The following is a 24106-nucleotide window of genomic DNA, read 5'->3' on the forward strand; positions in this document are numbered from 1 at the left end:
CATATTTGCTGATTCCAAGCATCCTATGGTCACACAGTTGAATTTTGGTAGCGAAATGGGCAAATTTTGGCACTCTCCTTATTTTCATTTTTTTTTCTTCAGAATTAAGAGTTAAGAGTAGCCTGATCAATAGAGCTATGCTGATGTTTTTCTGTGGGTTCTCCAGAAGGTTGAGAGGCAAAGCTGTGGCCCTTGCTCCCTCAAATATTGCCCATTCCTGGTCTATAAGAATTAAGAAAATTGTCTACACTATGAATTGCTGTATGTGTCTTTTACTATTTTCCTCGAATCCTTTTTTTTTCCCCCTCATTTTCTTCTTCTACATCATCACAAAAAAGCCTAACTTGTTCTGACAAATTCAAAATAATCTCATGTTTCTAGGTTTGGAGTGCACCTAGCTTCTGTACATAGATTTACCCCAAATGATGTTACTGGCTGAATTTAGTTGTGTTTGAACAAAGCAGAGGCACCTTCAAGCTGCAGGGGCTAAGGGGAATAAGGGAGGAACAGGTCAAGACTAAACATCTGCATCAAGTGATGTTACCAGTGTAATCTGAGGAAGAATGTCAGTGGATCAGAATACATGTTTTCCACTTGTGAATAATCTTCCTCACTGTAGAATGATGGATTTTAAATTGTTTGGAAATGGCCTTATAACCCTTCCCAGATTGATGGGCAGCAACAATTGCTTCTCTAAGATCATTCCTGATGTCTTTACTCTTTGGCATTGTGTTAACACACACCTCAGTGCTCAAGACCAGCAAACTCCTAAAATTTTGGCTTTTATAGAGGTAGCCACACTTACTGATGATCAGTTGATCAAGGGCATTTGATTAGCAGCACGTGGCTGCTACTTAGCCTCTTCATACCTATTGAATCATAAGGTGTACTTAGTTTTTCATACATGGCTTCTCCATTTTGGCTTTCTTTTTGTAAAATAAATGATGACATGGTACAATATGTCATCTGTTGTTATTCATCTGAGGTTGTATTTACCTACTTTTGAGAACTGCCAAGGGCCAGATGATTTTTATTATGTCCTGATATGTAAAACCATAGAACTCAAAGGGGGTGTACTTTCTTTTTCACATGACTGTATGTGGTGGATATATGATTGGAACTTGCCATCAGCAAAGGATTAGTGGCTTTGGATTTTATTCAGTACTCAAATTCTATGATATGGGTAACTTGATCAATTTTGGGATTTATTCTATGTACACATCTTTATTTCAGTTACCCTATTAAAGTTTCATTTGAACTGTCAGTTTGAAAATCAGCTACTTATGCTCTATGTAATTTATCCAGATTGAATCCAAGGGAGATAATGAAAGCTGTGTTATTTCTGCATCAGTTTTTCACCTGTCATGTAAATGCCCACTGTTGATGGTGTAAACCATGCAAATCATCAGCTGCTTCAGTGACAATTGACTAGTTGTCAATGTGTTACAGAGTTTTTGGTAGTAAATACCAAGCATATCTTAGGCATCTTGTGTGGAAGTAAGTTCCCATAAGTATATTTGCATATGATACCATGACAGTCAGCAGTTGGAAGACAAATGTGTTCTATTAATTCCAGTGATATTTATTCTAAAACTTGTGTATGTAGGTCTGAGAAGTTATCAGTGGAACAGAAAGTAGGTTGTTTACCCTCCTCAAAGCTCTTTTGACTATTGCAGCAAGTGAGTCTTTCTAAATATATCAGAAATCAGATGCTACGCCGATAGTAACTTCCATGGTCCCAGAATTATCATTTAAATGAACACCACGTTTCCCAATGAAAATGTTGGGTAATTACAATCTTTTTTCAGTTTTCGGTTTCGTAATTATGCTATGCTGTAGTTTGTTTAACAATTATTTGAATAAGCTACAATTGCCTAGCTTTGCACAACACATTAAGTCGTAAACTATAATGTACAAACTACAAGAACAGGTTTCATGCATCATTCCAAGCCAATCCCAAACAAATTGCATAATGACATTAGAGTGATACATGACCCTAGCCAGTATGTTAAGTTCCTAACCCAGCATGAGGTAGCTGTTGTTATGGATGTTTAGCTATCTCACATGGTGTCTTCTTTCAGACATCCCCATTTACCTAAGCGTCTAGGGATAAAAATTACCCCAACACCAGACTGCCTTTAAATTAAATTATTATATTTTTCTTTTTTCTTTTTTTAAGGAATTTTGCTTTATTTTTGTTTTTTTATTTATTTTTTTAAAAAACTTTATTTTTTTAAGATGGTTATGTAAGACTTTCCTTCCTCTTTTTGTAAGCTGTTTTGGGTTCCTTTGGGAGGAAAAGTGAAGAAATGTATTAAATAATTATTATTTCTGAATGGGAAAGAGTAACTGGGCAGGTGCTGAGGAAGTTAAGTGTTTCATTTTGATCTTAACAGTAGTTATAGAATGTAGAGAACATGTTCATCAGTACCATCTTTATCAATTGAAGGTGTGTACAAATATATCTAGAGTGGCTATGTGTACTGTGCATTAAAGTAACAATCCTGTTTTTAGTTTCCTTTACAGAAGATGAGAAAGATCAGTTAAGAAAATTCACTAACAGAACATTCCTGCTTGATAAAAGAACCAGTCAACAAGTATATCTGAGCTTAGTTGATATACTTTTAGCATATTGCTATGAAGTCTATGCCACTGAAGGAGAAAATAATGTGAGTTACTCTTTCTTCTCTTCATCTGCTTCACAGTATGGCATTTTAGTTAAGTAGCACTGTCATGAAGGCTATAGAGAGCTACTCTGTGATTTGGAAGGCTTAGTTCTTAAACTTTGTTCTCTGCTAAAGCACAGAACTGCAGGGTATTATCACAAGGTAGCTTGCCGTGCAAAGTATTAGAAATGAATAGGAGGTTTAATCTTAGTCTGACAGGTATGCTGAACTGAGTTTAGCAGAAGAGGAAATGGAAGGGGGATCCAGTTTATTTCAGTAATAGCTATATTCTCAGCATTGGCATGAATCAGTGTAATGTTACATTTTCTTTAGCCCAGTTTATAGAATTATGTTATAAATTACGTTTCTCTATCCCTCTCTTTAAGGTTGAGTCACCATGGAATATACGAAAGTTGAGTTCAACTTTATGCTGGCTGGAGGTAAGATAATTATATAAAGTTTCTAAGGGCAATGCATTTTAAATCTGTAGAAATCTGTCAAAAAGCATGATTGTTATACATTGGAATTTTACTGGTAATTTTTTATGTTTAAACTTAATGCTGAAATAAAAAAAAAAATTAATCTCTTATAACCATTTTTTTAAAATTTTCCATGCAGAGTTTTACTAACATTTCGGAAGTTCTTATATCCTTTGGAAGAAGAGTTCTGTGCTACCCACTTTACAGACACTTCAGTTTAGTGATACGAGCCTTGAATGACACTATAATGATATTACAGTTAGGTAAGATAATAAGTTTTTGTTATAGTTTGACTTGAATGCTACATCCATATTTTAGGTACTTCAAAGATAGGGCATTTGATTGAAAGAACATATTTTTGGATGATATTACTATACACATCAGTGAAACAGATGCGTTTTTAGGAAATTAAATTACGTTGATAAATGAGTGGTCCAGAAGTGTTGCAGAAGAAACTACTACTATCAGGTTTATCTGACACTTGGAATTTTGTGAACATTTGTTTCAGATATGTTCATGTATACTACAGGCTGAGGTACAAAACCAGTTGCAACTCTCCATTTCTTTGACAATCCTCTAGAGATAAATGTGGACCTGATAGAGTAGAATCACAGTGAAATTTGTAACACATGCTAGTTGAGATGTGAAAAGAAAAGAAAAACAATTATTGCCTGTAGTGTAGTAGGGAGTTCAGATGCTTATGTTAATTACTTTGTATGCAGATTACCTGTACATTTAACTACTAGACAACCCATGACCTGTTGGGTCATCGTTTCAGAGATATTTCCTTACCTAAACAGATAAACAGAATGCGTAAGGGCAAAAAAGCAATGGGGGTGTGAGCAACTTGCAACTTGCTGCCAGCTTCCCCATTGAATTTGCTTCAGTGTCAGAAATCTTCCTTCCCTTCCTCCCTCCCTCCCTCCCTTCCCCCAATGCACTGTTTCACCCAGTTGAAGGTTACAGACACGAGAGTTTTAGTAATATATAGATTCATCTAGTTATCTGGGTCAATAAGAAGTTTCGTGTAAGAGAGTGAGGATTCTGGTGATGGAAGGACTGTTTGCTCCATCCTTCCCTGCTAGCTAGTTGTGATTCAGCACTGATTGCAGAGGAAAGTTGCTCTTTCTTTCATAGCCAGCATGTGAACCTAATAATGAAGAATAGAGGTATCTATCCTTCCCTCTGATGGACCACTTATCAAAGGTGATTTTTTTTTCACCAGTAAAGTCCTTTTGATAGACTAGACAAGAAATAAAAGACTTTCAGATGAGTAATGTTTCCATTTGTATAGAAAGCTGCATAAATGTATGCTAAATCAAAAGATATTGTATCTTTTTCATGATCAAATTCTGAAAATGTGCTACTGAAAGCCTTTTTAGAGTCTCTGTAATAGCCATGGAACAAAACTTTATGTTGAATAGATTAGGCAAAGCCAAATATGCCTGTATCTCTTGGAGTGTTCTAGTCTCTCTACTCATTAAAAATGTTTAACAGTTTTAAAGTTAACATGAAACTGGTTTAATTTCTTTCCACACTGCCAAATGCTTTCATATAGATGTGTCAGGTTACCTAGGAAACCATTGTAAGATGAAATGTGATTGGCCCAGTTGGATCATTGTTCATGTGAATGGAATTGAAATAACTTAGGCTGTTCTTCAGCAAATAGTTAACAGGAGTGAATTTTCAGCCTTCTCCACTTGGTACATGATTACGTTATGATTTCAAAATGAGTGAATGTGAATAATTCTAGTAACAGAAATACCAAATATTATTTAAAATAAAATACAAGTAAGCCAATGGCTATGTTGTTATTTTGTACTGTTTTGCCTGTAAGTATGAGATATAAACCTGCTCATCTTTATTTGCGATCAGAAGAAAAAGGCTCCTGACATTTAAATAATACTTCAGAGGGAGTATGTTTTCAAAGAAGAACAAAGCAAATTAACAACAAAACAACTATAGATTTTTAAAGAAAATTGTGAGATTTGAAGCATTTTATTTTTTTCCCTTTTTTAGCAATAATTTTTTTGAACATTTTATTTATTATTATTTTTTAAAAAAATTATAAGTATACCTTTCCCTTGTCTTAAACAGTGTACTGGAGTTCAAATTCAAGACTTTCTGTATAACAATAAAAGTTGGAATTTTCACTCACTTGAGTTGAACACTGCAAGTTATGCAATGTTATATATGGTATTGATTTCTATCAGTTTCAAATTAAATTTGATCATAAAACTCATCAATCTCCTCCTCTTCAGCATCAGTGATTGGAGCATAAATTTGGATAATTGTCATGTTAAAGGATTGTCCACGAAGTCTAATTGATATTAATCAGTCATTGATTGCATTGTAGCCAAGTACACTTCTTGCTATACTCTTTCTAACTATAAAAGCAGTTTCTTTGCTTTTCACGTCTAGGGTAGTAAACAGTTCGCTCTTCTAAGTGGAAGTATCCAATTCCAGTTCCTCTCAGTTTGCTGATGTCTAAGATATCAATGTGTATTTGATTCATTTTATGTTCTTTTTTAATTTAAAAAAATATTAAAATTTCAAGGAGAAAACGAAAAGAAAATACTGATAAAAATACACATTTAAAAAATATAGAGAATATAGTAAAGAAAAAAATAAGCAATTTCTTAAAGTAAATTTATTTAAATGTATTAAAGAATACAAAATATAAACAAAACACTAAAATACACACAAAAAAAATAAAATGGAACCATCTTTACCCTTTCAAAAATGATAGAAACCAGAAAACTAAAAGAGAAGGAAAAAGTGTTAACCACTTCCAGCATCTTCCTGTTTTGCATGGGACTGTATATTCTTCGCATACACTCCTGGTATTCTTCACTCACCCCTCCCAGGAACAGATCCCGCCACGATGAGACAGCACAACAGGACTTGCGGGGGGCAACCAATAGAACTGGATATATTCTCTACCACCAGTACTCAGTTGTATATGCTCTGCTGCTGGTTCATTTAGCACAGAGGCAGTAAGTAGCTACAGGAATTACACTCTGCTTGATCTACTCCCTTCCGCACATCCCAACCAGATTAATTGATAGAATCTACAATAAAATTTAAAATTTAGAAACTGTGTTGAATTCTGACTACAGGTGGATGGAGGTTTGTCCACAGGGCACTTCCACTGAAGGGAAAATATGCAATTTTTGTGGATGGTCTTCTATTCTGCTGTCCCAGATTCATTCAGGTTGCTCTGGATTTTCTGCAACAGCTTAGAAAGTAGCACTGATGCTAGAAAGGAGCACTGGGCACTGCAGGAAAAGAAAAAACCATCCACATTTCCCCTCACATTTCTCCAGTGGGAGTCTCTGTTGTATTTTGTTAGTTTACATAAAAGTCCTAAAAGGCCAAAATGGATCCAGCCCTATGAGTCTTTTCCCATTAGCCTTGTTTCTAATTGTATAAACATTTTGCCACAATTTTTTTAATTCATTATTTATAACAATGACTTTGAGAATATGTTAACAAACATAATGAAGCCTACAGTTCCTGAGATCTGTCCTCTTCATTATTTTATTTTATTTTTTTTTGGTTGTGAGAATTCATGTTTCTGAGTTCCAGTGAAAGATTTGATTGGCAACAACAAAAAAACAAACAGTATTCTCTCTGTGCTTGAGTTTAGGATTCGTACTTGACGTAGATAATGCAGTGGGAATAATTCTAGCTCAATTTTAAGCTAGTATTCTTCAAACTGAGTGGCAAATATCATGTGAAATTAAATTACTAGAGACATATAGAGGAAAGGAAGTTCATCATTCACAGCAGCTAGCAGTGCTTGTGCCTGATTTATGTCAGCCCCCTTTGTACAAGATTTACATTTCACAATTAAAGTTTTGCTGTTGCTAAGTAACCTCTACAAATAAACCCTGTTATCTAAACATACACATGTCTCCATTGCAGGCTTTTGTCTTATGTATGAAATATTTGGGTGTTAAGGTTCACTGTCCTTTGATTAGAAGGTCATCAAAATTTTAACAATTTCTTCTTTATCTCTTATTAGATATAATTTTAAAACCCAGCATTTCAAACTCAATTGATAATAATTTGATAAGAATTGGTAGTTCATAAAATATTATGTAAATTCTTGTCTAATAAATTAGAAGTGATGGTATAAAAAATAGATTAATCAGTAGGTCAGATGAATTTGTAACTTTGCAAGCTCTGTAAATTAAACACGGTTTTTAGTCATGTAGAAATAATGTAATTAATGTGAGCGTTCATACCTGGCTATAGCTATAAGGATTGTGCTTAGTGCCTGTCTGAATCAAAGGAATCCTATGTGTTCTTTCGTAAAGACATGAGAAAGAACTAATTGTGTTTTAAGGCATTTGTGCACACTTTCTACATATCCCAAACTCAATCTATGTGTTCCTTCTTGTCTCTTTGGTAACAATTCTCCCCTCTCTCCCTCAAGGTCATCCTCTTTACTCTCTACATCACAGGAATGCAAATTAAATTGTTCTAGTTTGATGACTGTCTAGCCTCTGTTTGAACACCTCCAGTGAATGGGAGCCTACCATCCTTCTGGTTCCACTGTTGAACTGCTCTTACTGTTAAAAAGCTTTCTCTGAAACTTGCCTTACTGTAACTTAAGTCTGTTATTTCGTGTTCTGCACAGGAGGCAAAGGTCATGATCTTCTGTGTTGAAAAGTATTTAAAAAGTAATCTTTGAAAGTATTTGAAGAGAACCTTCTTACCTCTTACTCTACTCTTGTCAAGGCTAAATGTATCCAGTTCCTTCATTCTCTTTTCCTAGGGCTTAGTCACTAGTCTTCTGATCATCTTCATTGCCTTCTCTGAACTTGTTTCTCAGAATTCTTTTTGTGTGGTCCCTAAAACTGCTGGAGTCTGACCAAAGCAGAATAGGGTAGAAGGAGTATTTTCCATGATTTAGAAATTATACTTCTGTTCATGTAGCCTAAAATGACGTTTGCCTTCTTTGCAGAAGGCACATCACATTGTTGGTTTATACTCAGCTTGCAATTTCATATTATTCCTTTTTTTATTGTAATTTTATTAAAGATTACAACAGTAAAAACTAATACAAACTGAAAAAATAAAAGAAAAAGAAAAAATAGGAGGTGTAGAAAAGAAAGAAAATACAACAATATGGTAAAGGAAAAGAAAAGAAATATATAAAGAAGTAACTCCCCCCTTCATCACAACAAGTATAAACAATTTTAGTAACTTATCACCTTCTCTTAAAATACAACAAATTATCTCTTCTTCCCATATCCTTTCTCTTATCTATAAACAAATCCATTTCAGTCCTGATCTCAGCAAAAGTCCATTAAGGGTTACCAAAAATAACATATCTATTTAAACCTTGAACAAATAAGCCAAATTTATATTCCTTCCTTTTACTTCTAGTAATCTTGATCTTTAGTTCCATCAAATAATGTTGCAAAATTTGATTTTTTCTTTGTCCCTTCTCACAAAGTTCTTTAACAAGCCACTTTTGTAAATCCAATATAGGAAAATTATCCCAGTCACTCTCTTGGTTTGTTATTTGTATATCCCTTTTAATTATTAAGGTATCAGCCAGTTTCTTTTGTATGTCCAGTGTAACATCTTTTTCCATGTGATTCTTGTAACCTGTCATTTTTAAATCCACTTTCAAATCAGTCTCGATCTTGCCATGTAAAACTTGTTTCTCTTCCATAACATCTTTTAAACCCAGTCTATAGATAGACTATCTATAGAGGCAGACACTCTTAAAATTAACTTCTGGGTCCATTGTTCAAAAATATTCTTCAGTATGTCTAAGGTTAAAATATTTTGCTTCATTCTGTAGTTGTAAGTCGAGTTTGAGTGTTCTTTTCCTTTAATCATAATCTTTAGTTCTCTCTAGTTCCCTCTAGTGTCCAGTTTTTAAAGTCTTAACTTATTATGTTTTTTTAAAGAATTCAAAGCAAAAGCATTTTCCAACAGGAAGGATTCTTTATAATTAATTCCAAAAACTTATTTCAAATTTATGTGGACCTTTAGTCCATTTGTAACTTTCTAAAATCAAAGTTTTAATTACCCTTTTGCTGTTTATTCCAAAAAAAGTCTTTTTAAGTTTGTGAACTTTTAGTTAAAACATCTTTCACTAAGGATTGAAGGAAACTCACCTGGCGCTGTGAAACTTGTAGATCCAAAGGTTCCTAATAGCTGAAAAGCAGTTAACAAGCAATTTCTGAAACTGATTAGCAAAGGAAGTATGCAAACTTGTGTCCTTTCAAAGGTGCTGACCATGGTTTGAGCAAGATGGCTATTCCCTCATCTCCTAGAGCTCTAAACCCACTGGAGACCACTGTCTTGCAGTCTCCTTGCAAGGAGCAGCTATCTGGAGTACTTGTGGGTGATCTCAAGTCCTCTCCTTGTCTGGAGAAGAGTTATTGAGGAAATGGTTCCTCGCTGGCTCTTCATTCCGCTGCAGTAATTGGATTTGCTTTTTGTGGAGCCATCTTTAGTCCATCATTTCTTCCCTGGAAGTCCTGCAATTTCATACTATTCCAAAGTCTTTTTTGCAAGTACTATTACCAAGCCAGGTATCCAGTACCTGTGCTTTTGATTTTTGTTTCTAAAATGAAGTACTTTGCAATGTTATGATACAGCTCGCAGTTAACTAGCTTTTACTCTTCTTCAATTCTAAGCTTACTTTTGATTTCTCTGGCTGGGGGGCATTAACTTTAGAATGGGAAATACTTGATACAAAGTAGCATTTATGTTAGTATAGCTTACAGCATGGGGATAAGGCACAGTACTGGGGCTGGGTGGTATTTGCAATGGTTTGGAAGGATATAGGTTCCGTGTGATGATGGAGACATTGTTTCTGTACTTAAGCAGGTTTGGGGTGCAGGATATTCCTAGATCCTACTATGTGCTAATCTAAGAGTAGTCACTTCTTCCATCTTAAGAAATCTATTATGTGCAGTTTTCCCCAAACTGGTATCCTCTGGAAGTGTTAGACTACACCTCCCACTATCCTCTTCCAAAGACTGAGAATCTAGGTCTTTTCGACTAACATATTTGGAGGGTTCCAGAGTATTATTATTAGAAATTCTCTGAAATGCAGGGTTTTTTATCAGATCCTAGCATCAGTGTTCCCTGCCCGCTGTACTGTATACAAATGAGTGGAATTATGTAGCGAGTGAAAGAATGACATAAATATATCTGTTTTTATGACACACAGAAATATTATATAATTCAATTTTAAGAGATGAGTGGAGAAGTGATTATGTGTGAAACATTAACAGCTGAAAGCTTTAAAAAGCTTCTTGTATCATACTGTTACACGAGCAGACAGGAATGCAGTCACGTCGAGAGAATTATGTTGTGCTTACAGTTCATTGCAGAGCTTGTGATTGTTCACTGCCCCAGAATCTTAGCTGTAGCTTCTGCCATTTTCATTTTGCCTTTCCTGTGCATCCTATGATATAGATGATATGAAAGATGGGGTGGGAAGAATGGGGCAGACCTAATTTACAATTACAGGTAGTCCCCAGTTTAAGAATGAGTTCCGTTCCCAAGGTCTGTCCTTAAATCAAATTTGTATCTAAGCCAGAACAGTATTACTGTATAATACTGTATAAGTAGTCTTGTGTAGTTAACTTGAACCATTGTGCATTTAATTCGAACTTTGCTACAGTAGGCTCCATTCTTAACTATGGGTCGCCTGTAAACCGGGAGTTCTTAACCCAGGCACTACCTGTAATGATTTTCCCTGGAGTCTTTTAAGCAATTCTCTCTGCCTTTAGAGTATTCAAGCAATTGCTGCTGCTTTCTATAGAAAATGTTAAATTGATACTTTAAATATATGAATTAATGTTTGCTTTTCACTTTCAGGTAAAAGTGCCATTTTGAAGTGTCTGCTAGATATTCACAAGATTTTTCGGGAGAATGATCCTGCATATATTCTTAATGACCTTTACATCACAGATTACTGCATTTGGATTCAAAAAGCTAAGTAAGTTTTAAATTTATAATTCTTTTTATGATTGTGGGTGTTTTATCTGGTGAAAAAGTAGTAAAAAGGTCCAAGTTGAAAGTGTTGTTGTTGTTATCCCATATTTTTTATACATAATTCAAGGCAGTGAACATATCTTACACTCCTGCCTCCTACAGTGGTACCTCGGGTCACGAACTTAATTCGTTCCGCGACTCTGGTTGTGACCCGAATTGGTCGTGACCCGAATCAAATTTTCCCATAAGGTTCAATGTAAATATGGTTAATCCATTCTGACCCCTACGAATTTGGTCGCCAACCGATTTTGGTCGTGACCTGAATCAAATTTTCCCATACGGTTCAATGTAAATACGGTTAATCCGTTCTGAACGATATGTATTTTTTTTAAAACCACAAAAATATGACACAAAGTACAGTACAGTACACTATGAAGAGAGAGAACGCTAACCTTGCTTGAGGCGTGGAGGACAGGAACGTGGGTGGGGAGGCGGTTATTGTTTGGAGGGAGAGTCCCCCGCCCTACAGGAAGCCATGACCACGTGTCACAGCAGGGAAAATGGCCACGGATCCTGTTCGTCACCTGCTGCGGAGTTCGCGAACAGAAGCAAAATTTTGCGAACGGTGCTGTTCATGACCCGAATTGGTCGTGAACAGAAGCATTCGTGACCCGAGGTACCACTGTATTTTATACACTGTACCTGGGATGCAGAATAAACATTTCTATAGATTTCTTCTTCCAATGCCTGTTCCTGATATTCCTAGAAGGCATACATAAACATTTCTGAATTCTATGTAAATGATAGGGCTTACTTTTGTCAAATGATTCAAGAAATTGCAGATAATATCCCCACGTTCATACATAATGGTCAACTATGATACAAAATTATATGGATTAATAACAAGGTAGTCAGGTAATCTGCCACACTAGAATGTAACAATGTCATCCTTTTCCTGTTTAGAAAATAAGCTAGAATTTGTTTTCTGCTTACCAGACTTGTGGTTTATTAAAATGTGCAAATCAGAAAGATGATTTGAATTAAATTTTAGTTATCAGTATTAAGTCACGTGTTTGAAATTGTATTAATTTGTTCAATAATTGAGTACCAGATATGTGGATAAGCAGGACTGGTATGCAAATAAAGTTATGCTGTCATGGAGCTACTTAGCCTCAATACAAATAGGGAAAATAAATGACAGACTTTGAGAGATATGCCTTTGAAAAAAAAATGATGAACTTTTCTCATGGAGTTTAAATTTTAGGCACAAATTCTACATTTTTACCCTTCCAAGAATCCAATCTAATTTATATCAACATGTTTACAGTATTTAACATCCTTACTGATAAGGAAGCAGGAGTATAAGGGGGCTGCTAATATGTCCTTTAACTACTGCTTTCCTTGTCACTGATACCACTACAATATAATCAACGTTTGCCTTAGTTGTGAGACATTCTGATGTGCCTTCCTTTTGATTACATGTGGGAGTGTTAGGAACTTGAGCTATTAATTAAGCTACTTATTATATGCATTTGAGATATAAATTGTGTAAAATGGGCACTGTAGCACAATGGACAAGTTTCCTGGTGCCAGCCTTGGCTTTCTAGATATGTAAGGTAGCTCAAAAGCTCTTGACATAATGTCAGCCCTTTGAGGTAGGCCAAGTCAGGAAACAGGCTGCTCAAGAATGACTGGAACTCTACTTGATTGATCTAGGCTCTGGTAACAGAATCTTGAAAGACTGACTATGTTTTCCCTTCCTTCCCTCTCTTTTATACCTTAGGGAATAGAAGACAGAGCCAGTCTGAGTTTCTTTCTAATGCTTTCTCCTTTTGTTGGGCTGTCTCTGTATAGCAACTCCCAGGTCATTTTTGTGGCTCTCCACACATAAGATTCACTTGCACATAACAATAATTCACCAAGCCCTGGGTATGATCTCAGCTTCTTAGGAAAACATCATACCCGCAGATCCAGGTGTGCCATTGACACCTTGGCGTCCATCAAGTACTATGCCCCACCTGATATCTTTAGATTAAGACAAAACAGGAAGCTCACATGCCACAAATGGAAGTCAGTTTCAAATGCAATCTTTACTTTCAAGAGAGCCTCAGGTGGCAATAGCTGGTTTACCTTTCTGGGCTTAAAAACTAAGCAAGGTCAGTTAGTTCTTGGACGGGACACTAATGAGGAAGTCTAGGGCTAAATGCTAGACTGGAAAGTTTTTTAAAAAACCTCAGAAGAGGACAGTAACAAGCCACATAAATGCCCTTGCCAACAATACTTCATTCTAAAGAACTCTGCTATATGAGTGAATGCAGCCACAGTAAACTCAATATATACTGCACTTTTAAAGAATAGAAATTAAAAATGCTGCTCTTTTAAAAGATGCCTCTGCTTTGTATATATTTATATTCCAGATATAGAAAGTTGCATTCAGAAAAGCTTTAAGGATATGTCAGCTAGGAATATTGGAAAATTAGACAGAATATTCCTTATTTGATAAGCTTGATGGAGCTTGTAAAAGCAGACAGCAGTGCATTATAATGTGAGGAAGCACCCACTGCCCTAACTAGTGCTTTCGACTGCAGTTAGCACAATCAGTTGCCCAGGGATGGTGAGAGTAGTGGAGGTTACCTGGCTGGGATAGGTATCTTTTAAAGTTTGAAATGTTTATTCTGGCTAGCTTACAAGTCAACCAAGGTTACTTGAATGCCATAAGTACTAAATACTGGCTGAAATTGATTCAGAAAATAATCCAATAACCTAAATTTGGTCAACTATCATGTACTTAAGGACCTTACTTAGAAAATTTACAGTTAGCAATGGCCTGTGATGATTCAGGCATTTTAGGTCTATTAGTCATTTCTCTGGAAGTGCTTACAATTCTCCAGAGAGGCATGAATCCTTGTGGAAGAATCCGCCTTCCTTGTGAAGAAGGTTACCTTTCTAATAAGTGTCCTTTACAGAGAGCAGTAGTCCCTGTTAGTGCTCTCAAATGAAAAAGGGTTAAATTGAAAATATTCCACTTCTTTACCGCTGCCCAGTAGAAAAATCATGGCACTGCTCTATTTGACGGGTTGTGGAGGACCACTCAGGGCTTTGAAAGCAGGCTACATGTGGTCATGGGTCCTCAAATTGTTTAATTAGTTGTAGACCCTTTCTTCCTTTTTGGTTAACATTTTTACTTTCCAGTTTATCTTCCTCAGTCTGTTGCCTTTCAGCTGTTACCTTTCAAATGTTGCTGAAGATGTTTTCCTGTATATTTTAGAACATCATGCTGAGGGAGATAATTATATTAGATTGCCTGGAAAATGTTATTGTAATGCTTATTCTAAAGTAAATAATTTGCAGAACTTTATCTCAATAAGGTTGTGCAGTAGGATGTATTTAACCAAAATGTAATAAATCTATATTAACTAAATTATGTTTCAACCATTTATATGCATTTTGAGGGGAAAATTTAGTCTCTGAAGAGTTAAATGCCACTAAGCCATATTGTATGTATGTATGTGTCAGTCAGTCTGGATCATTGCAGGTTGGCTATTATACTTGATTTGTTACAGGGCTAGTGGCTGCCTAATTTTGCCATCCCAGGCATTTATTCTTTTGATTTCACTGAAGGATATGCTAGAATTTCATACATGCAAAATGCTGAATTCTCCTGTGAGTTCTTTAAAAAAAAAATCCCCCAGCAGTTACAAGCTAGGCAGAAGCATTAACCATCATTTCTCACACTTATATGTGGATTTGTGTTTGGGTTAAAAAACGTGCAAATTAAAATATTTTCCCTGGAAAGATCCTTTTTGTCTGAAAAGCTTTATATTGCCTCCTTTGTTTTTGTTGTTTTTCCTTCTCAAAGCCTTTTCCTTCTGTTTCATTCAACAAAGCATTTGGCAATATTAGATTCAGCATATGCAGCACCATAAATAATATACTATATGCCCAATAATTTTCTAATACTTATTGTTTTAATTACTCCCTTATATATTCCCCATAAAATGTTCTACTGTATGTAGTTGAGCAATTATGTGTTCTTGAAAAACCTTCAAAACATGAAAGAAGATGTTGGTAATAAAGCTCTTCCCAGGTTCCGTGGTTGCATAGAAAACACAGGAGGCAGGTCATCCAGGGATCTCTGCAGGTGTTGCCAGCATTTTATGTTGAAAAGCCAGGTGCGGCCAGGTGGAAAATTGCATCTTTAACCCCTGAGCTCATACGGCACGTTGCCACTTCACTTGATCCTTCTGCTAAACATGTTCCCTGCTGACAACAGTGATGCTGTTTTGATTTTTCAGAAAATTAAAGCTAATTTGTGAGGACTTTTGTGTCTGATGGTGGGAATACCCAAACGTGCTGTAAGCCTTGGCATTGCTGAGCAAAAATCCAGTTGCCTTTATTCGTGCATTATTTTTGTTTTCTCCTTTCTCCTTGCTTGTGTGACATTGCTGAGCCTCTGACACTTCTGTGAATCATTCTTGGGAAATTTGTGGAAGAGAATAATTTGAGCTGAGAAAGTTGAAGCTAGTTTACCAGTGGTTTTAAGTCAAGGCTGCTATACCAGTTTTTTCCTCCTGTGGATTTCAGATTACCAGACTCTTCTCCAGTGGAGTTTGTTACTTGAGCTAGCTTTTGTTATCCTGAGAGCAACCAATCTCTGTCCTCCTGTGGACTGGCTGACTGGATACGTAAGCAAGATGTGGGAAAAACTGGCCGCTTCCTAACTTACTAGCTGGACTGCCATGGAACCTGTCTTTTTTCATGACAGATGGTTACAAAAAAATCAATGTAGGCAGGACATTTAGTGTTCATAAATCAGGTACCAATCTTGGAATTATGACCATGTACTATATCCTCTGTTTCTATGCATGAGGAACTTGCATGTATGGTTGTGTCTGAACAAATGCCAACATCTTTACAGAAGTTCCACTTTACAAAGGAGGAGCAGAAGGAAATGCTGCCAAATAGATTTTGTTGTGCTACATTTTTTGTTTTTGTCTAGAAATTGTTCCTAAGAAAGTATCCATGCCACTTCTTTTAGTAAAATCTCATTGTAAGGGTTAAAATTTGGTAGATGTGGTTTTTTTTTGGTTTTTTTTTAAATCTGCGCTCAGTTGTTACCGACTCTGCAGTGACTGCTTGGACGAGTCCTTGCAGTTTTCAAGGCAAGGTGTTTTTCAGAAGTGGTTTGCCAGTGCCTCCTTCCTAGAGCAGAGCCCAGCTGGCGAGCGCAGGAGGCGGGGTTTCCATTGCTTCGCGCCCTTTTCGGGCGTGCGCGGTTTTTTGCGCTTACTGGCAAGTGCTCCCGACTCCTTTTGCAAGGCGCCGCCAGCATTTTTCCTCCCACCGGAGTGAGAGTACCCATTTATCTACTCACGTGAGTTTTCGACCTGTTGGGTTGACAGGAACTGGGGAGGAAACAGGAGCTCACCCTGTTACCACGAAGGCTGGACTTGAACCACTGAAGCGTCGACCATTTCTGGCCGGCAGCTTTCAGCGTCATTAAACCGCTGCGGCACCGCATCCCCTATTTATGGTTTATTTATGCTTTATATTATATATATATATATATATATATATATATATATATATAATAATATATATATATATATATATATATATTATATATAATATATATAATGCTTTATATTTATGCTTTAGAGATGTTTAAATTCATTTCAACAGGTGGTAGCACTTGTCCAATCCTGTCTGGGCTTGGAAGCTGAACAGGTTCAAAAGCTGGGCTTGGTTAATATTTGGATGGGAGATCATCAGGGAGTTCTAGGTTATAGGCTTGACTATGGAACTGAAAAATCACCTTGGAAGAGGGCAGTGTTAAACCACTGCTTCATTGTGTTCCCTACCCCCAAAATGCATCAACATGTCCATATACTCATTAGGAGTTGAATTTAATTCAAGGACATATTGTATTGACTTTGGTTTATCTAGAACTATATGAAAGAGCTGGTGTGGTATACAGCAGGGTTGGCAATGCAGTGCCCATGGGCATTGGGTCATTCATGACATGCCTAGTTGGTATCCATGGGACTGTAAAAATAAAAAATAATTCCTTTTTTTCATATAAAACCTCAAATTTGCCAATTTAATGAGGTTTTGGCCATTTCAAAAGTATTTTTTTTAATTTTTACTTGTTAGTATTTAGTTAGTATTATGTTCTTGTTATTTGATGCTTATACAAAATAATATGATGGTTCCTGGTGCCTCAGAGGGTTGCTGATCCCTGGTGTAGAGTGCTTTCTTTTAGAGCACAGAAATTAGATTCAAATACTGCTTAGCTATAACATTCACTAGGTGATACTATTTTTCTGTGTATTTATATAATGTATCACCTGCTTTTCGTTGTAAAAATTACAGTAATTCCAAAGCAAGGATAAAAGAAGGTAAAAATAATAGAACCATAAAGTTAGTAGATAAAGCTGTGGGTTACTGCCAGATAAAGACAACTACGGCTCACAAAACCTTGGGCTGTATTAATTAAGTTAGTTGATCTCTAAGATGCAAAAAGATTGTTTGCTACTCCTGTGGAAACCAACTCACAGAAAGATTATGAAGACAAATAGAGTAAGAAGGAAGGAAGGAAACTCCAGAAGTGAAATGCAGAGGTAGAATAAGCAGTGCATAATTTTTTCTGGTCCAGGAGCGTTGAGTGGTGGAATGGGAATCATACTCCAAAAATAGTAGTTATTTAGCATGAAGAAGCTGGTTTGGGGAGGGGCAATGAACCTTGGAACTTTATTGTTACAGTATTTTAAAAACTATACCACATACAGTGGTGTCTCAAATATACTTCTTACCCAAATTTTGAAGCAATGAAACATGTAGTTGAGAGATATTAATACCATTTTATAATATAACCATTTATAATTTTATTTACAGCTTTAATTTTCTGCAGGGTTATTTACAACCCAGTTGCCTTTTGGATGTGGTGTGGTTCTTTTATAGCCTATGGCTTAAACATCGAAATGACTGTGATATAGCATCCAGGTTGTCCCTACAGTGGTTACAGTGTATATTTGATTTGTCTGTTAGAAACTCAGATTCTGGACCCCGCTTAGCTACGAAGCTGTTAAGGACCTTGAGCAAGATGCTTCACTTCGGAAGGCGGTTATGAAGCTCAGTTGCTGCTTTGAAGTTCTTGGAATAACTATAAATCTAATAAGACAAGGAAACTGGACAATTGTGTAACTCATATATGTCTATTTTGGAAATCTAATGGATGCTGGCCAGATATTACTTCTTCAGTTTACACATCTGCTATAAAAACCCTGGTGTTTTCCCTCCAGCAATTTAAGGACTGGGTTTATACAACATGCATAACTTGGTTATTTAACCAAGCAGGCTGACTTGGCACAACATAGTGCCAGCAAAAAGATTAACTACAGTTAATGGTTGACTGTGGACAGGCAAGGTCTAGCAGCAGTTGCTTTTTCATGCATTTTGGATTCTGATGTAGTACTTGTAAGCAAAAATGTATTTAGATATCAAAGATTCCTAAAAATAGAATGCATTTAAGATTGAGACTTGGATCTATCTATCTATCTATCTATCTATCTATCTATCTATCTATCTATCTATCTATCTATCTATCACATTTATATGGCTGCCCATCTCACAAAAAGTGACTCTGGGGGGCATACAACAATCAATAAAAGAACAAATATATATTAAAAAATCATTATAAAAATATAGAAAGTCATTAAAAATGAAAAACACTATCAAAAATTAAAATACACAAACCACATGGAGAGAGTAAAAAGATCAACCACAGTGGAGCCATCTAAGAATATCTCTGGTTCCTTGGGACCTCCCAGGCCTGGGGATATAACCAGGTCTTGAGAGACTTCTGAAATGATAGCAGGGATGGCGGTAACCTGATTTTGGGGGAGAGAATGTTCCATAGGGCAGACACCATGGCAGAGAATGTCCACCAAATGTAGGTCCTTGGCAGATGGTACCCGCAGCATGCCTTCTCTGCCAGATCTAATGGGATGGGCTGATGTAATTGGGGAGAGGTGGTCCCTCAGATAACTTGGTCCCATGTCATGATTTACATGGTATCTGAAGACATCTTAAGTCTTTCTTCATAAGCTTCTCTGAATTCCAGCATATATTTAACTTCCATTTCCTCTAGTTTTTTCTAAAAAAATCCCTTCCAAGAAAATGGTTTCTGTGCATAATAGACAGTTTCCTAAGTGCATTCTGAAAGGGAGAGCAAACTATAAATTGGTGCAAAAAGGATATCCATAATGCAGAAGCAAGCATTCTACAAATATTTCCTGTCTATTCCCATTGCTTCCTAGAATAGGGCCTGGATACTTGTTTTTTTCAATAAGTATCAGCAAAAATTATTTTCACAAATAATGCTAGGCATATAAGTTTTTTGGGAAGCAGAATATGTTCACTAGATAATGTAAAGGGCACACAAATGACCCTTGTTATAGTTTATAGAACTAGAAATAAAATCTTTTTTTAAAAAAAGCTTTATGCTCCTTCCACCATCTAGAGCAGGCCTGCACAGTTTGTCAAGGGGCAAGGGCCACCTTGATAAATTAAAAATAATCATGAGCCACAAAGGAATACCTGGCATCACCAGCACTGGAGGAGGTGGTGGCGGTGGTGAGGTCTGGGGCTGTCAGAGATGCTCAACAGTGTGTCTTTCAGGGCAGTGCCAGCAGATCCTTCCTGATAGCAATGTTTGGTGGTGGTGACTTGATTGAGCTTTTACAAAATGCCAGCAGGCTGCACACAGCTGCTTGGCGAGCTGCGTGTCGTGCTAGCCTGACCTAAAGGATCTTACAATCTATAAAAATAAGATTAAATAATACAACCAAGTAAAATAAGTTTGTTAAGAACATCCAGTTAAAACACATTTAAAAAGCAACGCTACCAGAGAGAGTGATAAGGAATAAAAGGCATGATCGGGCTATGGTCACCACAGCCTGAATATAAACAGTCAGTCTGCATCTGGTGCCAAAAGTCAGATCATTGCCTCCGGGGCAGGGTACTCCAAAGTCTGAGCTACCCTACCTCAGTTCCCTCTAAAAGAGCTTAATAAACAATATGGGCAAGGATTGAGACTCTCCGTGTGGTAGGTGAAATAAAAGTGCCTTGTCCATATCATCAGGGGTCAGAAACTGCAGTAAAACAACCACACAACCAGTCTGTGTTCTGGATGTCTCTTCAGACACTGCTACAACTGTGGAGTTTAATTATATAAATTTGTGAATGACTTTCTCAGAGTGCGTAGCAGTTTTATCACAGTGCTTGATCAAGTGCTCAGGAAATATCTCGTGATTGGGCCAGAAGCCCCTTCATGATCCAGCAACTCACATTGGGCAGCTCTTCAAGGATAAATGGAGCCTAATTAAGATTCCCCCCTCCTCCACTGCCACATACCAAGGATGATGTAGCAATCTAATTTGTGCTCTGTTACATTCATCTTCAGATGAATGCCCATTCTTTCTGGCCTCTGCATTTGGGTTGGGCTAATGACAAATTGAAAGACTTCCATGGTTATCATCATGACCATGAAGTTCTAAGCTGGCTCCATCAAAGGGCATCAATATCGATGATGAAGTTCCCAGGGATAGAGGAGACACCAAAAGAGAACAGCTTTGAGATATCTACCACAAGTTTTCTTTATATGACTGTTACCTTTCCCAGTACTGTATCTCCTTGGGCCCCAAATCGCTTCTATAGGGCCACCCATTCTTCCCAAGATATACTGGCAGTAACATCCAGGGCTGTACATTTTAAAATAATGCATTCTGGCATGATAAATACAAAACAAAAACAAAATGACCAAATGACATATGTTTGGGAGGGACTGTGCTGGTTGCAATCTTGTTCTCCCAAGGTAATGCATCCTTGATAGCTTTGGCCCCAGGGCATTCCAGAGCCAGAATAAAATCATCCTTTTGGACCAAATGAAAAACCTCTTACAGTAGTGAATTTCAGAATGGTCATTCATATCTTTCTGGAAAAATAGGATTCTCTAATCTCACCCCCTCACCCTCATTTTATTTCTGGATATTAGAGCATTGCCTCTGTTTAGAGCTGAATTATCCAGTGAAGAGGCCTCATCTTGTGAATCGTCCAAATGTAGATGCCTAGTAGCGCACATTGTCTAGTCTAGGCAAAGAACTGCTTTGGTTTGATCTCTGATGGAAGTTCTTTTATTCATGGTATAAATTTTATTCATATATTTACCATGGATATTTTATTGGTTTTTAAAATTATTATGATAGTTGTTATTATTTGCTGTGAATTACTGAGACTCCAGTTAATTGCAGCAGGTACAAACTGAATAAATAATAGGGCACTTTCCTACACAAATGTCTCTAGACCCTTAAGGATATTCATGCTATTTTCTATTGGAAAATACTGTAAAAAGAGGGTAATAGTTAGAATATGTCAAAACTTTAAAATTTCTGTTCAAATATAGATTTAGAGTTGGGTGTGACCATATGGTGCAGATTATTCATCCCCTATTTTTATACACTACCTAAGAAACACTTTGTGAAGGTCTGTTTGTGAGGCTTGAAAAGGAGGGATTGTTTATTTAAGGTTTATATATTGTATATTTTCTGGGCTTGAACCATTTTTTAAAAATGCGATAAAACAACAACCAAAAAAAGTAGCAAAATAAAAGGTGCTGCAAGACTCCTTCCACAACAAATTCAGTAACCCAGAAACCCCAAGTCAGGTTTTTAAAGAAACATAAACAACAGGCATTGTTTATTCCATCTGTTTCCGAAAGTCATAAAGGAGAATTACCCTGACCTCTGAAGGGATGACATTCCAGGGCCAGTGCTTACCTGATAATGAGAGAAAACAGACTAATCTGAATTTGATATAAGGCTTCATATAAGAATAATTAACCAATTCTAAGGTCCGTTAGTTCCAGAGCACAAATTGCTGTAGAGTAAGTTCTAGGATCTTGATGTAGATCCAAAACAGCAAAGACGACTAGTGGAATTGCTATATGCATCTAGAAATCAGATGGATTAATCTTCTAAATTAATGGAATGAAAAACGCATCACAGTAAGCTGATTTTTTTTTTAAGTGATCATTGTGATTAATTACATTCCCCTGTTTCAAAAAGAATTTTCCTACAGGCATCTGGTTGGCTGCTGTGGAAACAGAATGCTGGACTAAGTAAGCCTTTGGTCTGAACCGCACGATCCTTTTAATGAGTTTACAGTCAGGACTTGTGTGACATACGGAGCTGCTAAAGACCCACCTGGCAATTTCTGCTAAATCTCACTGAAAGCAGCCATAAGTTGTGCCTTGAGCATAGTAATTACCTGCCAGCATTACTTCTTTTGGGAGTGAGTTCAGCTGAAGGCTGCAAATCCTGTGATCTTTAAGAAGATGCCACCAAGGCCTGAGATTTAAGCTCAGAGCTCAGGCTTTTGACCTGGGGCGGGGGGCAGGTTGCAAATACTCTCCCAGCCCCCACTAACTTTTAAATCTAGCTCTTCAGAAAATCCTATGTTGGGAATGCCAAAAGAAGACAAATCAGGGAAAGAGTCATACAGACATATATTTATTTTTATTTATTATGCAAATTTATATAGCCGCCCATCTCACCAAAAGTGACTCCGGGTGGCTTTGTGTGTGTGTGTATATACAGTGGGGCAAAAAAGTATTTAGTCAGCCACCAATTGTGCAAGTTCTCCCACTTAAAAAGATGAGAGAGGCCTGTAATTTTCATCATAGGTATACCTCAACTATGAGAGACAAAATGGGGAAAAAAATCCAGAAAATCACATTGTCTGATTTTTAAAGAATTTATTTGCAAATCATGGTGGAAAATAAGTATTTGGTCACCTACAAACAAGCAAGATGTCTGGCTCTCACAGACCTGTAACTACTTCTTTAAGAGGCTCTTCTGTCCTCCACTCCTTACCTGTAGTAATGGCACCTGTTTGACCTTATTATCAGTATAAAAGACACCTGTCCACAACCTCAAACAGTCACACTCCAAACTCCACTATGCCCAAGAGCAAAGAGCTGTTGAAGGACACCAGAAACAAAATTGTAGACCTGTACCAGGCTGGGAAGACTGAATCTGCAATAGGCATGCAGCTTGGTGTGAAGAAATCAACTGTGGGAGCAATAATTAGAAAATGGAAGACATACAAGACCACTGATAATCTCCCTCGATCTGGGGCTCCATGCAGAATCTCACCCCGTGGGGTCAAAATGATCACAAGAACGGTGAGCAAAAATCCCAGAACCACACGGGAGGACCTAGTGAATGACCTGCAGAGAGCTGGGACCAAAGTATCAAAGGCTACCATCAGTAACACACTATGCCGCCAGGGACTCAAATCCTGCAGTGCCAGACGTGTCCCCCTGCTTAAGCCAGTACATGTTTGGGCCCGTCTGAAGTTTGCTAGAGAGCATTTGGATGATCCAGAAGAGGATTGGGAGAATGTCATATGGTCAGATGAAACCAGAGTAGAATGTTTTGGTCTAAACTCAACTCGTTGTGTTTGGAGGAGAGAGAATGCTGAGTTGCATCCAAAGAACACAATACCTACTGTGAAGCATGGGGGTGGAAACATCATGCTTTGGGACTGTTTTTCTGCAAAGGGACCAGGACGACTGATCCGTGTAAAGGAAAGAATGAATGGGGCCATGTATCGTGAGATTTTGAGTGAACACCTCCTTCCATCAGCAAGAGCATTGAAGATGAAACATGGCTGGGTCTTTCAGCATGACAATGATCCCAAACACACCGCCTGGGCAAGGAAGGAGTGGCTTCGTAAGAAGCATTTCAAGGTCCTGGAGTGGCCTAGCCAGTCTCCAGATCTCAACCCTATGGAAAACCTTTGGAGGGAGTGGAAAGTCCGTGTTGCCCAGCGACAGCCCCAAAACATCACTGCTCTAGAGGAGATCTGCATGGAGGAATGGGCCAAAATACCAGCAACAGTGTGTGAAAACCTTGTGAAGACTTACAG

At 37.2% G+C, this 24106-nt stretch overlaps 1 protein-coding gene across 2 annotated transcripts in view; it reads left to right on the forward strand.

Moving 5' to 3' along the window:
• The window catches only part of SHQ1 (SHQ1, H/ACA ribonucleoprotein assembly factor), a 93335-nt gene that overhangs the window by 20349 nt on the left and 48880 nt on the right, over positions 1–24106 (forward strand). Inside the window, exons 8-12 of one of the 2 annotated variants that reach the window (XM_088134339.1) lie at positions 2515–2669; positions 3053–3106; positions 3285–3408; positions 11003–11123; positions 18167–18851. In XM_088134339.1, coding sequence (XP_087990465.1) covers positions 2515–2669; positions 3053–3106; positions 3285–3408; positions 11003–11123; positions 18167–18248 — 536 coding nt within the window. In that variant the 3' untranslated portion in view covers positions 18249–18851. Of the gene's footprint in view, positions 1–2514; positions 2670–3052; positions 3107–3284; positions 3409–11002; positions 11124–18166; positions 18852–24106 lie in introns of those variants that run through there. The other variant, XM_088134338.1, reaches the window with a different exon arrangement.

Source organism: Python bivittatus, unplaced genomic scaffold (assembly GCF_059951505.1).
Source record: "Python bivittatus isolate LINGU-HERP-01145 unplaced genomic scaffold, Pbiv_v1 ctg000080_np1212, whole genome shotgun sequence".
In the NCBI taxonomy this organism is placed as follows: Eukaryota; Metazoa; Chordata; class Lepidosauria; order Squamata; family Pythonidae; genus Python; species Python bivittatus.